At 37.7% G+C, this 17,485-nt stretch overlaps 1 protein-coding gene across 3 annotated transcripts in view; it reads right to left on the bottom strand.

Moving 5' to 3' along the window:
* Window positions 1-7,021: 7,021 nt before the first annotated feature.
* The window catches only part of PLEKHA3 (pleckstrin homology domain containing A3), a 33,775-nt gene continuing 23,311 nt past the window's right edge, over window positions 7,022-17,485 (bottom strand). For all 3 annotated transcript variants that reach the window (XM_007494442.2, XM_007494443.3, XM_001368857.5), the window contains 4 exons: window positions 16,033-16,197; window positions 14,935-14,978; window positions 12,679-12,791; window positions 7,022-7,979 (listed from right to left, as the gene is read on the bottom strand). In XM_007494442.2, the coding sequence (XP_007494504.1) occupies window positions 7,852-7,979; window positions 12,679-12,791; window positions 14,935-14,978; window positions 16,033-16,197 (450 nt within the window). In that variant the 3' untranslated portion in view covers window positions 7,022-7,851. The remainder of the gene's footprint in view (window positions 7,980-12,678; window positions 12,792-14,934; window positions 14,979-16,032; window positions 16,198-17,485) is intronic.

Below are 17,485 nucleotides of genomic sequence, written 5' to 3'. Positions count from 1 at the left end.
GTTCCTCTCACTAGCACAGGACATCATCCTGCCAGCTGACAGCAGCACAGAAAGGAGAGGAAGGTCTGTGCCAGTGTACACAGTCCAGACTTTTTTCAGATGCCCAGAGAAGCAAAGGTGGGAAATTCTAAAATGGTCCCACTGTATTGGGAGAAAGGATGTGAATGTATGAATTCACAAGGCTTTAGACGGACTCTATTAACTACCCTTTTTACCTCTATATTCCTGCCTCAGAACGTAGGATGGCAACTACAGAGCCAGAAGGGACGCTGGAAATCAGTGAGTCCAACATCTGCATTTTAATTAGGACATGAATGTCCAGACAGGAGAAGGGACTTGCCCAGAATCATGCAAGCACTTAATCTCCTTCAAAATGGCAATACAATCGTCAATTCAACAAAGGTGTGGGAACAAATAAAGGATTTATTGACTCTTCCAAGGATATGGATCTCCAAGTCACACTACATAGTCCTCATTTTGTTCTCATTCTTTCCAGGTTACCAAATCTAAGTTATCGCAACTTCATCTTGATTTGAATATACAGATGTTTAAACACTCTCTCCCCTCTTCTTGGCCCCAGCTGCCTGCAAAAGCAAAGTGGGAAGAGAGATCAATGACACTTTCTTTCCACCTTGAGAGAACTAATAAAATTCGGGGAGGGTGTGAATTCATTAGAAGGTCATATATTTTGCAGCTCATGGAAGTAGCTGGAATATATTACCATAGAAAACCCTCCCTCATTAAAACCAAAGGAATTACTTAATGCATTAAAAGAACTGCTCTTTAGTTCATTAGTTTTATCTTCAGCAATTAACCTCACCTCATCTCCCCAGTCATCAATTCTGATTTTTGAAGGTAGATAAATGCTATCATTAATCATGTTAGATAGCCCTGGTCCAGACACACACACACACACACACACACACACACACACACACACACACACACACACACACTCTCCTAGCATTTACATTAAATTATTCATAAAAAAATAAATAGCAATCCCTATTTTGGGATATCCATGGTAATATTTTAAAACTTCAGATTAATTTTCATTAATCAAAAAGGCTCACAAAGTTTGTTTTTGGCTTTTTTTTTTTTAAAGAAAACCATGCTTTGATAGATAACAAGCAAATTCCACCCCAAGAGACTCAACTAGGGTGGGTATTTTGAGCAATTAGTAATCAATTACAATCAATTAGTAAACACTTATGAAACACCAACTGTCAGCCAGAGATGGCAGTCTTGTTCATGGGACAGCCAGGAAGCCCTTCACTGGTTTGAGGAACCAAGGCAGGGAGGGAGGCATAAGAAGAATGGAAAAATGGGAGGGAGTTCGGTTGTGAAAGAATGCCAGGTGGCATTCTGTCCTCGATCCTGAGGACGGGAGGTCACTGAGGCTCCCTGGGGAGGAGCCTGCAGCACATCCAGGCCAGGGTCTAAACTGGGACAGGGATGGCGTCACAGGAGAGAGATGGGGCCAAACCAACAGGTCTTGGTTAGGTGGAGGGAGGATTCCAAGATGACTCCCAAGGGGTGAGCCTGAGTCTGGGAGGGAGTAAAAGAGAAGCTATGGAGTAGGGAGGATTTGGGGAGGAAAGAGAATGGATTCTGTTTTGGACATATTGAGTCGAAGATGTCTACTGAATCTCTAGTTTGAAATGTGTGAAAGGAAGTTGGAGGAGATGGGGAGACTGCAGAGGGATTGGGCAGATTATCCGCATAGAGACAGTAATTAAATCCATGAGAACTGATAAGATTGCCAAGGGAAACAGCAGAGGGAGAAAAGCATCCCCACAGTTAGAGGATGCGACCTGGTGGAGGCAGCAAAGGAGGCAGAGAAGAAGCAGGCAGGTGGGTAGGAAGAGAGCCAGGAAGAGAATGATGTCCCAAAAACCTAGAGAAGAGGGCACCAAGGAAGAGGTGAGCAATAGTGTCAAAGGCTCCAGAGATGGAGGAGAATGAGGATTAGGCAGGGGACTTCACTTGGAATAACAGGAGCTTACTTCTGCTCCAGTATAAGGAGTCAGAGGAAATAAAAATGGCACGTGTCCCACTCCAAGGCTACAATGGACAATAGAGTCACAATGCTCTGAACCTGATAGATCTAAAGAAACACACATCCTCCATATGTACAAACAACATTTGTGTTAAAGATCCCTAGATATTAGATATATGACTATTCAAAACTGAGCAACTGGCTCATTCCTTTTCTAAGGGATTCTCTAAAGTTTAAGATAGGATGTGTTTGGAGCCATCCCATCACATAGACAAAATGTCACTCAACTGGAAAAGAAGCCATATGCTTTTACAAGTGGAAACCTCTCTCTCTATAGTCTGCCTATTTTATGGGGCCACTATTACCAACCTGTAAACCCTACATCCTCCTTTAATCCTAAAGCACTAGAATTTTATCCTATGGTTCCATTCACTAATCCATAACTGGAAATTTATCATATTTTGGGAAAAAATGAATTTAGAATTCCTAGATTATAATTATGCTTGGGGGTAAATAATGTTAATTTTTAAAAAAAGCACCTTTAACATGTAAACCAAAATGATTTAGAGCGAAACAATAAAAAATATCCAAAGTCTTTGGGAAAATGTACGATTTTAAGTTTAAAATTTTAAGTTGGGAGTTTCAAAGGATAATACAGTGTGTGCAAGAGTATAGAGGTTTAATCTGCATTGAAATTTTTAAGAAGCTCAAAATTAAATCACTAGAACATCTTGCTACTAAACCTACTGCAAAGCATAAGCTTATATTCCTTTATGATAATTCATAACACATGTTGAAAGGCAGCCAATTCACTTAAGGCTAATAAATATATTGGCCAAGATTCCACTTGTCCCTTCTAGCAACACTGTATTGAATTAATCAAAATTTACTCCTAAATAGACTAGCTGGAGGGCAGGTAGACTAGCTGAAATTCAGCATTCCAAAACAAACAATCCCAATGGTAGTGTGAAGATTTATGATAACACCAATTTTCCCCCCTTAGGAACAAAGACAGATTTAAAAGCAAAAGACACAGTACTTAATACTGATTTCAAAATGCATCAAATTAGGTATCATGAACAAAATTTCAGGTGAAATTTGACTCACCTCTAAGATTATTACCTTAAATTTTCCCAAACACTCCTACTGCCTCATGTAAGGTCTTCTGTCTTCATGCAGGTCTAAAGGTGTTCCTGGACGGAATCAGGGTAGTGAGTAGAGTCACACCTCACTAATTCCAAACAACTGGTGGATGGAAATATGAGAAGCCCAACTTTCAGCTAAGTCTGAATTACAAATTACCAAAGCAATTTTAAAGTTGTTTTTTTTAACAAAGTATTATTACATTTTAATGTAAGTTAAGGAGCAAATAAGGGGTTTTTTTCTCAATCAAAATAGACACTAATTAGAGAAAATTCAAAGAGGGACCCCCAAAGGAAAGTAGAGGGGAAGAAAGAAGAACAAAGTGAGGAAACCCTATTCAACTGGAACCTCCCTGGCCAAGGCTTGTGAAAACAGATCAAGATCCCATCATTCACCCCATTAGAGTTTCAGCAAAGTCTCACCTGGCTGTCTTCATGCAAGCAAAATAGCAAGGTGAAAAGCACCCAACAAGGATTCACCAACAGACAGTGTCGAGAGTCTTGGATTGAGAGCTGGAGGATATGAGGTAATATCCCAGCTCTGTGACTCAGGGCAAGTCACAGCCTCTCTGGGCCTCCGTTTCTTGCCTTGGAGCGAGAGGGCTGGACTGGATGACCTCCTGCTTTAAATCTGTGGTCCTCTCAGTCTATCAATAAATAAGGATTAAGTACCTACCAAAAACAGCTCGATACAAGCTACTTGGGGAGGGAAGACACTAACAGGAGGGCATCAGGGAGGGCTTCATGCAGGAGATGGTGCCAGAGCTGCATCTTAAAGGAGAGACTCGATGAGGTGGAGGAAGATAAAAAGCATTTCAGGCAGAGTGAAGGCACTGGGAGGGCAGATGGAAGGTTATGTGTGAAGAACAGAGAGAAGGGCTGAGGCGGGGAAGACGAGAGCAAGAGGACGTTGTACTGGACTTTAAAGGCTAACCAGAGGAGTTCATGTCTTTTCCCAGAGGCAACAGGTCCCTCTTTAGTCAGAAGAGAAGAATGGCACGGTCGGATCTGTGCTGGCTAGTGAAAGATGACTTGGGTAACTGAAATGGCGAGACTTGGGCCGGGAGACCCGCAAAGAGACTGGCGGTTATCTAAGAGAGATGTGGAGGGTTTTGACGAAGGTGGCGGCTCCAAGAGTCACGGATGGGAGAGAGATTGTGATGCCATCAATGGCAAAATTGGTTAACCGATTGGCAGTGGGAGAGGGGAATTCAAGACAATGCTGAGGCTATGAGCTATGATAAAACAAAGAACAAAGGTGAAACAAGGGATCTCTACATGACAAGGGAAGTTGAATTGTCGAGGTCCAAGTGAATGGAGTTTTTGTATATGGAAATAAATAACACAATGCGACAACACATGATTAGCCTATCACACGGCTGTATTTTTTAGTGCCGTTTGGAAACAAATACTAACCTTCAAAGTGCTAAGAGTAATATTCAAGATGAATAACTAGTACTATAGATAATTCAAAGGATCTGTGGCATCTGCTGAAGAATAATTTGGAATTCTTTGCTTTGGAAATTCAATTTTGTGAGTCACTAGGCCTTTTTTTTTTTTGCTTTTGGACAAGCCCTATTTTAAGATAATACAGCATGGAAAAATGAACAAATTAATGCATTTGCAAAAAGATTTGAAGAAGCAGTCCCTTTACCAATAGATGAAGGAGCTACTGAGTTAATTCCTTCAAAGACTTCAAAATGCATCTTTCCTAGGAAAAGGAAAGGCTACCGTGCCTTTTCCATGCTCTCCTCTGATCATCCTCCTGGGAAGCAGTGTGGATTTGGAAGTAGAGAATGAGAACTTTAACTGTGGTCCTGCCACCTGCTTCAGGGCCTGGGGTCAGTCACTCTTCAGCCTCTCTGGGCATGGTTTCCTCACATATAAAATGAGGGAGTCAGACTAGATAGAGTCAAAGGTCCATCAAAGTTCTAAGTCTAAGGTCTCAAGGTGAGGAACCACATGTGGTAGTTATAAAGTACTGGGAACCTGACAAGTTTCCAGAGAAGCCTCACTATTGAGTCTACAGGAAACAAAAGTAACTGTGAACTTAAAATGGAAAAGGGTGGTATATAAACCATTGTTTTTTTGCCTTTCAAAAGTGGGGAGTGGGGACAGAACAATGTCTCTCTAACCCAAAGGAAAGGGCCCCTCGGGCTCGCTGAGAGCAGCAGATGAGATTCCACGTGGAGACCACAGGCCTACTCCTTACATGCCCCCAAGACTTCTAATTTCAGAGATGAAAGAAAAAATAGCTCCCAGATCATCACAAAAAGCACACCTAGGAATATAGCAGACATTTTTACAAGAACTATCTGAAAGAAATGTGTGACAATTTATAAAAGCTGACTCAGTCAAGACTTTTAGGAATTCACCTATTGTAAAACAGAAATGATAAAACTGCACTAAGACTTTGGGGATGATTGGAAGGAGGCGGGAGGGGCAGAAATAAGAAAAAATTTCAAGAGATTGTCAAATGTTTTCACTACAAACACATCATTTTATAAACTTCTCATGAAAAGCCACTCTATCACCCCAGTCTTTATGATTTTATTTATTACCATGCAAGTATTTTAAAAATTGATTACAAAACTAATACTATTTTAATAGAGGATTTGTTTTCCACATTTGAGGCAACAAGTGACATTCAGAAAATGAATGATTAATAATCCTTCTCATACTGTTTAGGGCAGTGATGGTGAACCTTCCAAAGATGGAGGGCCCCAAACTACGTCCTCATGCTGTATGTGAGCCCCTGCACCTAGCCCAGACAAGGGAGGGAGGAAGTTCTCCCACTGGGTTGCTGGGCAGAGGGGTGAGGCATTTGAGAAATGTCCTCAGGTGTAGTGGATAGGGGTAGGGGTACAGCCCCCTCCGGCATGTGTGCCATAGGGTTCACCAATATAAGTTTAGGGAAACAATATCTATTATTACCATATGTAAAATATTTTGTCTAGACTAAAAGCTGTATTAGGTGGCTCAGTGGATAGAGTCAGGTCTAGTGACAGGAGGCCCTGGGTTCAGATATGACCTCAGACTCTTTCTAGTTATGTGACCCTGGACAAGTCTCTTAACCTCCATTGTCTAGCCCTTATTACTCTTCTGCCTTGGGACCAATACTTAGTATCAATTCTAAGATATGGGCCAAAATAATCAAACAAAAAATGCTGTTCTAACAGGAGAGAGGCCATAAGAAGAGCACAAAGTGTCTAGACCAAGAAGTCTATCTGTGGTTTCAAAACTAAAGCATGCTCCTTGAGGCTGCATGTGTACAGAAAAATGTTCAAACTTCCCATACTGAAGCAGAAGGCAGCATTTTAAATAGTACCAAGATTAGGATATTACTATACAGAGATTACTCAGGTCCATTTTGAACCACACAAAAGAAATGAAAATGATCTCCAAATATATTTAAGAGCCACTGACATAAACCGACTTAGAAAGCCCCCAATATGTGATAACAAAATTTAAAGGAAAACATGTTAACCAATTCTCATATCTTTAAAGAGTAATCAAGAACATGAATCACTTACATGTCCCCAAAGAAAAGAACTGAGAAACTTTAAAATACCCAATCATTTTTCTTGGTTTAAAAAAGTGTTGCATGTTCAAAGACCTTAGTTAATATCGTCTCCCCAAAGTTCATTGAAAAAAACAGATAACAAGGCAAACACTGACAACATTAATAGTAGATATGAGCAGGCACTGCAAAAAACTATTTGTTTACTAATTCAATAATGCCATTCCAAAGTAGTAACACTGAAGAAGTTCTTTTTCTACAAAAACTTCACAAAAATCCTCTCTAAATAAATAGTCTCTAGAGCTGAACACCTTACAATAGCAGCTCAATAAACTATTTTAGAAACAAGCACTAAAACTCTTATTCCACAAAAAAAGAATTTTATTTCTTTGTTTTAAAATGAGCAAATTCATTGCAACATTAACTAACCTCTTTTTATGGTACAATGCAAGTGACAATATATGCACATCTTAAATTTGGTTGGTCACAAATCAGAATGTCCTCCTCTTTTTGATGAAGCAGAAAGTAATAAATAAATGAAAATTAAATACTTCATATATCAACAGTTTGGTATCAACAGTTCAGTAGTGCCTTCCCCACATCTGAAGGACGACACAGTCTCGTTTTATAAAAAAATACTTGATATGTCACGTCACATGGGCTAAAGATATATTAAGATATCAATAGTTGTTCGGTTGTTTTTCTTCTTCAAGGAAGACAATGTGATCACTGTCCACCAGGTGTGGTAACACATTTTTAAGGGATAAGTGACCAGTTGGTCCATGGCACAATCATATATTTCACACCTCTGTCAGAATGAAACCTGTGCAAAAGGCTCCATGTTTATAAGCGACAATACAAACTGACAAGGTCAGTCCTTCACACTTTTTAAAAAAATATCTACATTTATCCTCATAAATGCCTAAATGTTAAACCATCATTTGTTCAAAGAAAGAGATGCACATTCATATTGTGAAGTTATTAGGAAAATACTCTTGCAAATAAACTATATAAAGATAAAATACACTTCAAAGGTTTTTTGTAGTTGTTGGGTTTTTTAAAACATTATTCTATAAAGTGCAGAGAAATCCTTCTAAGTAAAGGGAAAAAAACTACTCCCTATAACAACAATATAATTACAGCAGCTTTTGCATAGCAATACTTAGAGAAAGTTGGACACTTCAGTTTCCTCAGGAAGAGAAGGATGGAAGAACATCTTCCAATTCAGATCTTTTTTTGGACATGGTTCTGTTTTCTTCGGGAATGGTTGCTGATGCCAAATCTCCATTGAGAATATTTCTTGAACAGTGAACAGGTCCTAATAAGAAAGAGATTAATACATTAAACCTTCCCTTCCAAGACAGCCCAATATTAGACTATTTCCAATATGGTTCCTTCCAAACCACTGAAAAAACATTTAGTTTAGACAAATGTATGAAGTCACTTTCCTTTTAAAGACTTGCCAGTCTCTAACAATACTTTTATTAACATTTCAGTTTGAAAAGAAAATATGGAGTCTTTGACCCAGTAGCTTTCTTGGTTACTACTGGTTATTCAGACTAATAATTTTAAATATATAAAATCATAAAATTTTAGAACTGGAAAGAACTTCATATATCTAATCCAACTCCATTTTCCAGATGAATATCACATCCAAAAAAAAAAAAGATTAAATGGGTCATGTAGTTAACTGGTAAATTTAAAACTAGACTTCATATGATTTTAGAACTAACAGCTTGAAGAGAACTTAGATCATCAATTTTTTATCTACCTGTTAAAATTCCTGTATACCATTTATAGGAAAGCAGTATGGTATAACGGAGAGCATACTCCTCTGGAATGAGTGGACCTAAATTCAAAACCTACTTGCATGTCCTTGAGGGTAAGTCACAGTTTCCCTGAGCCACAGTTTCCTCATCTGTAGAATGGGGGTGTTGGACTAAATAGGCTCCAAGTTCCCTTCTAGTTTTCAATTATGATCCTATTACAGAGTCTTCCACTAAAGCTCCCAATACTGGAAGTGGACCCAACAGAGCCCAGTACAAAAGCAGTTATACCCCACAAAGGAGAAAATCCTTTGGAGTAGGTAAGCCTTATGACAATGGCCACCTACCATGTACTCAGAAGCTCTGGTAACTAAGGAAAGTCCACTGGTATGCTATGCTATCCACTCTGACCACCACTGTAAACCTTAAAATTTCAGACTTATGAATGTTAAAAATTTTACTCCACATTGAGGAATCCTCCAATTCCCTACTTGAAATAATTCCCTACCAGATAGTGAGAACTCTACTTGAATGTGAAAACTCCTTGCTATGGGAGGATCTCTACCCCATCCCTACTTGGGACTGCTTTAGGGGAGAAAACTCCTTGCTAAACAATGAAAGTACTTGAAACCCATACTTATAAAGGAAAGGAGTTCTTTGAGCCATGCCTGTTTTTGGAATTGATACAATGGGATGCTAAGTGCCTATAAAGGTGGGGCAACTTGTAAACTACTTAGACCTAAAAGGTGAAAACTTACTCAGAGGTTTTCTCTTAATGAAATTAGTCAACACAGCAGCATTTTTTTTCTGACTTACTAAAGGGATTAATCTACTCAGCTGTGAATTCAAAATGGGCTGTCTTTTGGAAAACATCTACAGTGATTGGTAGATGGAAGAACTTAGGGGAGGTGACATAGGAGATTTTGCCCTTAAAAATAACAGCTCAGAGAAGAGCTGGAGGTCATTCTGAAACATTCAGATTGAGAGAGGTCATTCTGAAACATTCATATTGAGGAAGGACTGATTCTGAAACATTCAGATGGAGGAGGGAGCTGGTGAAAGCAGCTGAGATGATGGTGTTGTCACTAGAATCCTTGCTTAGGCAGACCTTGTGGTGAGTGTTAAAGACTGACTGACTGATCTCTCTCTTAAGACTCAGGTCTAGGCCATGTTGGCTTAAGGCCCTTCATACTTATTTCCTTTTTCCTCTCTTTCTCTCTTTTCTTTAATTCCACATTTGTATTAATTAAAATCTCTATAAACCCAGTTGACTTGGGTATTTGAATAACTGGGAATATTTCCCTGGCGACCACCTTATATTTGATTTAAAAACCAAGACACTGTAGTGAAACATGTTTTCTGCGGTCAAATTTACTCACCCTCTCTTATATCTATCACAATTTATATCTTCTACCATTTTAACTCACTACAGTTTATGGGCTTCACTATTTTAAATCTCATACCACCCACTGAGTACTGAGTCTTTCATCAATTGTTAGCTAAAGTAGCTAAAGGTGGCTGTGACTAAATGCTTCATCTACTCTTCAGCTACCCAGAAGTCTCAAGAAGCCAGGCCTTTGTAGAGTCTGACATAGCCAGAGTTTCAGGAAAATGGATATAGAAAACTTTAGAATTAAGGCAAGAATGATCCTATCACTAAAGAATCTAAAATAGTATGTGGCTCATTTTACTGGGCTACAGGAGAAATGAAATGTTGACTATACATCAGAAATTATGCCATTGTGGAAGGAAAACAAAGCTTCAGAGGTAGTTCCTTGGTGAGCTCATATTTTTAAGTATGTACAAAAAAATGAAAGGGAGGAAACATTAAAAAGGTGGCCCAAGAAGTAGAGACAGAAAGTTTAAAGTAGGGAAGGAACTGAGGCTTCCATTAAGTACAATGAAAAAGCCTTTAAGAGTTATATTTGAATCAAATGAAGGAGAGTGACAAACTTTTTATTTGAGGAAAATGGTATAATTTTAACAGATGACAATGGGAAATGAAAACTACTTAATTTTAACTTTGTTTCCATGTTCTCTGCCAAAGAAAATAATCTTCAACAATGGAGGGCAGAACATCATGAGCCAACAATCTTGAAATGTTACAGGCCATTTGGGAACCAATATAATAATATTGGTCCCAAATGGTCCCAGAAGGACTAAATTAGTATAGAAAATACTCAGCTGGATAGCAATAGAACAAAGAGTAATGTCTATAGGCTGCATGGACCAAGGATATTTTGTACTTTAATTGGTTTATAAACTTTTAGTACCACAATGTTAAATGACTAACATCAAGAGCAAGGTCATCTGGGATTGATAAAACTTAAAAGACTTAAAAGGCAAACTGTAAGATAAAGCTCTTAAAGCCCAATCACAAGCTGATGTGACTAGAAGAACTCTTAAGATATGCCTACATTAGCAGGAGCAGAGGCAACCATGCACCTACTATACACATCAATGGCAAAGACATAATTTCATTTTGGAGCTGAGAGCCCGAGGAAGCACAGTAAAAGATTTAAAAAAAAAAGTGTGTGACCTCAGAAAACTAATTATCTCTTGGGGATAACCTGGTGCTAGTATGGAAAGACCTCACCTGAGTGAGGTCTCTCCCCTACCATCCTCTTCTACTTCCTTCTCTCTTAAAGAGACCACATAAATACTGCGCCCATCCTTCAGTGCTCCCAGTTCATAGCACATTTCAGACCACTTCTCACTTGTCCTCTTGAACCTTCTTCCTCCACATCTTTCTTCTAATTTGGAATCTTAGAGCTGGAACCCTCCTACCCTCCAACCCTCTCTGCAACACCCCACCCCCCAATTTAGTCCAACCCATAGCTAAATAAGAAATGTGTCCACCATTTATCAAAAATATAGTCATACAACCTTAAAGACAACTGGTGAAAGAAATCTATTACTTAACAAAGCAAACCATTCTACCTTGGGGCAGCTCTAATTGTTAAAGAAGTTTTACATGAAACCTAAAAATTGTCTTCTTATATCTAATGACCTCTATACTTCTCAGTTTTCTGGAGCCAAATAGATCACTTTTAGCCACTCATCCACATGATGGTGCTTCAAATAACTGAGGATAGTTATTATCATGCTTCCAAGAAGTCCTATCCATCCCAGGATAAACACACCGAGTTCCTTCTATTGGGCGCCATTTGGCATGACACCAGGGCTATTAGCCATTATGGCTACCCATGCCTGGACACTATCCAGCTTATCAAAGTCCTCCTAAAATGTAGCTTCCAGGAACAAGCATAATATTCCCATTGTGCTCTCATTAGGAAGAACACAATAGGACTATCCCATCCCTAGTCTCTGATGTAATTCCAATGCTATTCCAACCACCTTAGCTTTCTGCCTCTGACACATATTGACTGATGGAACCTGGATAATACAATGGACAGGGTTCTGGATCCAGAATCAGCAAGGCCTGAATTTAAGCCTGTACCTAAATATTTACTAGTTACTTAACTAGACAAGTAACTCGTTTTCTTCATATGTAAAATGGAGATAATAATGGCACTAGTTCTCAGGGCCACTGTAAGGATCAAATGAGACAATATTTGTAAAGTGCTATATAAATTTTAAAGTTCCTAGATAAAAACTTTAAAAGTTATCACTGATAAAAGTGATAAACAGTATAGAGCCAACTATAGCTCCCAAGGCCACTCTATTTAAGATCATCTTCTAAGATGACAGTGAACAATCAATCAATTAATAGAGATGGTCTTTAAGATAATAAAACTCAGAGAAGCTGACCTGCATTGATAGAAGGATTTTCCTATAACAAAATCACAGGCCTAGTCCCTGACCCTATCCCTTGATCATACTACCAGTATGGAAAACTTTTCCTCTAGGCTTGAAATGGTCATTTGCTTACCTGTAGGGGCTATTTTTATGATTCACTCTTTTTCCAATTTAAAAAAAAAAAACACTATGAAATGGGGATAGAAACTTTTCACATGAAAAAGATACACATTTCTTAATTACAAAAAAAGTTTTGTGACAAAACTCATGTTTCTTTTAACTGCATGCCTCACTTTAAATCAGAAATATATGTGTATGTGTGTGCATGTGTGTATATGTCTGTGTATACATAAATACACACACGCGCACACACACACATTTTAGCAGAGTTCTGAAACAATCAGTATTCTCATGTACTAACATCAATCGGGGAGACCCATAGTGAGAATGCTAATAAAATCCAAAGGCAGCTACAGCTACCTTCAAACTTACTATCTGGGTCTTCAGGGGGAATATCATTGTAGTCTGTATCTGAGTAGGTCCTTCTACGTCGTTGGGAGATTCGATGAAGTGAAGGTCCTGGTTCCTTTACAGTGTGACTACTCCTATAAAGTAAGTTAATTCCCTTTGCAATTAAACAAATTCAAACATCCCCAAGTCAACTGAAAGTCTTAAATCACTTCTATTTAAGTGGAAGAGAAATCTCCTTCATGTTAACAGACTAATAACCAAATTGAGTTTCTGAGCTGAGCTGGATAGAAAATAGCTATAACAAAGCCTAAGAATTTTTCTCTGGAAGGAGGCAACGTGGTCCTCCACAAACCTTTGACCAATGCCTTTCAGCTCAGAATCTATGAGAAGTGTAATTCTTGAACAAGGTTGGTGGTCTAATTACCAAAACACAGGCAGGCAGATGCAACAGTAAAAGAGTGGGAAATGTTAAAGAGATTTTGACATTCTGATTGTGAAAGATGCTAGTGATAGTCAATGCAGAGACATAAGGATGAACACAAGCACAGCAGAGCTTCTAAGATTAGAGCTTAAAGGTCCCTTACTAATCTCTCAGCCAATTCTTGACCTCAGCATCCCTGACTTTAAACAGGAGGACAGTTAGACCAGGAAAGGTGAAATGAGTCATCCAAAGTCATAAAGGCAGAAGTGGGAGAGCCAAAGCCCAAACTCAAGACCTCTGACTTCAAATCTGATAATGCTCTTTCCACTATAATGTGGGAATAGGAACACAAACAACCTGCATAGCTCAATGGCCTCAAAGAATTACTCTTTGAATGTTCATTTATAATTAATAACACTCATACAGATGACTCTAAGTCATCAAAGAAAAGATTATGTTCCATAAATTTTGTCTATTAAGGCAAAGAAAAATGAAAATAAAACTTAGAAATATTCTCATCAAAATGTTTATTCAATTAAAATTCCCATCAGAGAAGTTCAAGATAAAAGAATATGTTGGCACTTAAAAGGAAGTAGTGTATATAACAGTATTTTTTTATGTTAATTGAAGCAGCTATATTTTTTCTCTTCCTTTTTTTTCAAAAACTCTTTGCTATCACATTGGCTGTCTGGGAAGGCCAAGAGTAAGGATCTAGGGGGAAATTGAGATGATAAAAAAAAAATTCAATTAAACAAATCTACTTTAAATAATAAAAATGAAAGGTTTCAGTTTTCCAGAAAATGTACTTATGTGGAGCTGCTCATTTTCTGACAATGCTGAATAAATGAAGCATTAATATATTTGTTTTAGAATTTTGATTATATATGGCTAGCCTAGAAAAAAATCATCTCAGCCAAAAAAAAGTAATAAGGATATAATAAATGGCAACTTACATTTCTGAGAGATAAATATTACTATTAGGAACCAATTTAGGAAACTTGACTAATGCTACATTTCTCTAATGCACAAACCAGCTTAAAAACCTGGAACTCTAAGAGGTTATTCAAGAAGGCTAAACTACTAAAATAAATTTGATGTCACCAGTTTGCCTAGGGTTTACTTGTATACATCCATAAATTTCTCTCTCATTTTACAATGTTTCACCATGATCATTACTACTACTTTTTTTTAAGCCCTTAATTTATGCCTAAGAATGGTTAATAAGTAGCAGTTCCAAGGCAGAAGAGCAGTAAGAGCTAGGCAATTAGGATTAAGTTAATTTGCCCAGGATTCCACAGCTAGGAAGTGTCTGAAGCCAGATTTGAAACCTGGACCTCCCATTTCTAGGCCTGACTCTTAATCCACTGAGCCACCAGCTGCCCCCATGATCATTACTTCTTACCTCTTAATATAGTTAAGAGAAATAATAAGTTATACTTCAACTTTAGATACTAGAAGCTCTGATTCCCAATTATCAATGCCTGAGATACTTATAAGCACTTGACAAGTATACAAAGCGATCAGCTGATACATGGCATGTCCTCTGCCATTTTATGTAACAAATTATCCAATTAATGCTCCCCCCCCTGCCCAAAAAGGCATGGTGTAAGGGTGAGGGCACTAGACTTGGGAGTCAGGCTGAGTTGGGTTTAACTTCTGCCTCAGACTTGTTAATGTGTAACCCTGGACAACTTCATTTCCATCAACCTCAGTGTCCTCATCTATAAAATGAGGAGGCTATATCTGATGAATTCTAAGGTCCATGGCAATGCTAAATCTTCTGATACTATAAGTTTTCCAGGAGGGATAGAATGTAGCAAGAATGAGTAAGAAAGGGAAAAGAAAGACAATTTTACCTCTCTGAACTGTAAGAACCAGGGTGGCTGATGGAACGTTTCATCTAGAAATCAAAAAAGGAAGTAAAAATGAGATATATGTTAAAAGATGCACAATAGGCCCCCAAAAAGTATACTATAAATGTAATCATCCAATCTAACTTTATTGAACTAATTCAACAAAGAGAATATTGGGAAAAGACTCTTAAAAGTGAAATACTCCAACAGAACTGTGATTTCATTGGAGTGGGCACTCTTTCTAATGATTTCTATTACAATCCAACTGTGTCTGACTTCTCTGTGCAGTTCTTGTCTATGACCTCCTCTGATAGGAAGTATTTTCTTATCTAGGAATTCCCTATCCCAGTGAAGTCCCAGATTCAATTTTTATCCCTATAAAATCTCCAAATACTTTCTTTGGGTTGATAAAAATTAGGGGAGCAATCTTAGCTCTATAAAGGGATTTCTTTAAATATACTTTTAGATTTGATTTTGGAAAGTGCATTTTTATGTACAATTGAATACTGTACATAAACCTGACAAGTAATAGATGCTTAATAAGTACTTCTTGATAAAATGAAGAATAGTTCACCATATATTCTATTCAAAAGACTGTTTTGGAGAACAAATCTCCAATTTAGCCAACCATGCAATACACCAGTCTGAAACATCATAGATTTTGGTAGAAATCCTTGGAAGAAATCTTTCCAAATCTTTTTTTCAGGTAATTTCCAAAATGGTACTGATGGATATCATGAATGCCACCTTCTTCCCTTCGTGAAAACTATCCTGCACTTTTTAGTACAAAATTAAAGGTCATCTTCACTTTATCTTATCTATGGGGCCTCACTTTCACAAGACATCAAATTTAACAACCCTGAAATGACAACAAACCAACTGACCCTGTCAACAACATACTTATTCCAGCGTTTCTGGATAATTTCAAAATTGCAAGCTCACATCACTTGACAAGAAATTTTCTTTCATTTTTCCCAGTTGTGCTTATGCAGAATATTGAGCTCATGCATATGACAATGACTATACCAAGAAATGTGGCTTGTTTTCTCCCCAAGTATCTTAAAAACTGAAATAATTCCACTGAGGGAAAAGAGTCCCAACCATTTGAACAGGTGAAGGTGACACAGGAGAAACTAAAGGATCTGGATGAGGCAATTGAAACATCTCTGGTTTAAACTTGGCATTTGCTATCTTCACACATTCTTCAAGTGTGGTGATGAATGTATTACATGTGGCACTAAGCAGAGATGAAGCTTCATTCATATTCTGAAAAAAAAAATCAACAGACACACAAATGTCAAAATCAGTGAAATCAGAGACACACATAAATGAATCTTGTTCAAAGGGGCAACATTAACAATCGAGGAGGAAAACATTACCTTCAATTAATACATATAAAAAACTGCTTTGAGGGAACATTTTACTTCCAAGCACAGGGTGTCAGAAAATTGCAGCAACCTGTGGATAGGTAAGTAATAGCTGTCTCTTCTTGAATAAATAATATATGAATGAAACCAAATTCATATAAAATTTTAAAACATGCTTTTCCCTTTCTACTTTAGACAGTGGTAATCTAAAAATTTATTAGGCAATAATGTCTAAACTTCTAAATAAAATGGTCATAAATGACAACAATTTTCTAATTCCTGGTGTACACAATTAAAAAAAATCTCAATTCAATTTTGAGAAGGAGTCTTAATATTGACAATCTTGTTCTGAGATCATTACATGCAGTGGCTTTGGGGAGTCATTTAGGTCCAGCAGGCCAAATATGAAAACAAAATAAGCAAATGGTATTTTAACAAAACATTTTCTTTGATTCTCTAGCCTTAAACCTGGTAGGTGCTTAATAATTTTTTTAAAACTAAAATGAGCTGGAAAAAAAAGACTAAACTTTTTTCAATCCTTACTTTTTCCTCTCCCACTTAGAACAAAAATAGAGGTATACAAAAGACATTCCCCCCACATCTCTCTACTTAGAGAAAAGTACTGTGGCTTCTAGTATTAGTCACATCATTAGCACATAATTAGTATGTGCTAGTATAACCAGATCCTACATATCTGAATTCCGAACCTTTTCAAACAATACTGGAGGGAAAAATATTTTTAAAATGGCATGAAACTAAAGACAGTTCTTAGAGAAATTCTCAGAAACCACATAGAAAAAATATTGTTTACCCAAATTATTAGATTGTCTATGTGGACAGACTGGACTTTACCTGAGAAATATTATGCCCCATGGATCCTGCTTTGCATCAGCTATGGAAGTACAGTGTAGAACAATGGCTCCAACTTGGGAGTTTACAGTTATTGTATGATACCAACATACCAAGACGTGTCATTTTGCTCTCTATTTAGTTCCAACAAAGTATGCAGTGTGAATGCCCTGCCCATCATGTGGGGAACATGATTTTTTTAAACATTAAAAAGGATTCCCAGTACTCAATGGGGATGAGAACCATGGGATTAGGTGGCTTTTTAGATGTCCTCTTTGGATGTTACTCTGCTTAGATTTGACCCAGAATTTCTTATCTCACCCGCAAGGTGATTCACA

The sequence above is a fragment of the Monodelphis domestica genome, chromosome 4, assembly GCF_027887165.1.
Source record: "Monodelphis domestica isolate mMonDom1 chromosome 4, mMonDom1.pri, whole genome shotgun sequence".
Taxonomy (NCBI): Eukaryota; Metazoa; Chordata; class Mammalia; order Didelphimorphia; family Didelphidae; genus Monodelphis; species Monodelphis domestica.
This window is presented reverse-complemented; position numbering and strand designations above follow the sequence as displayed.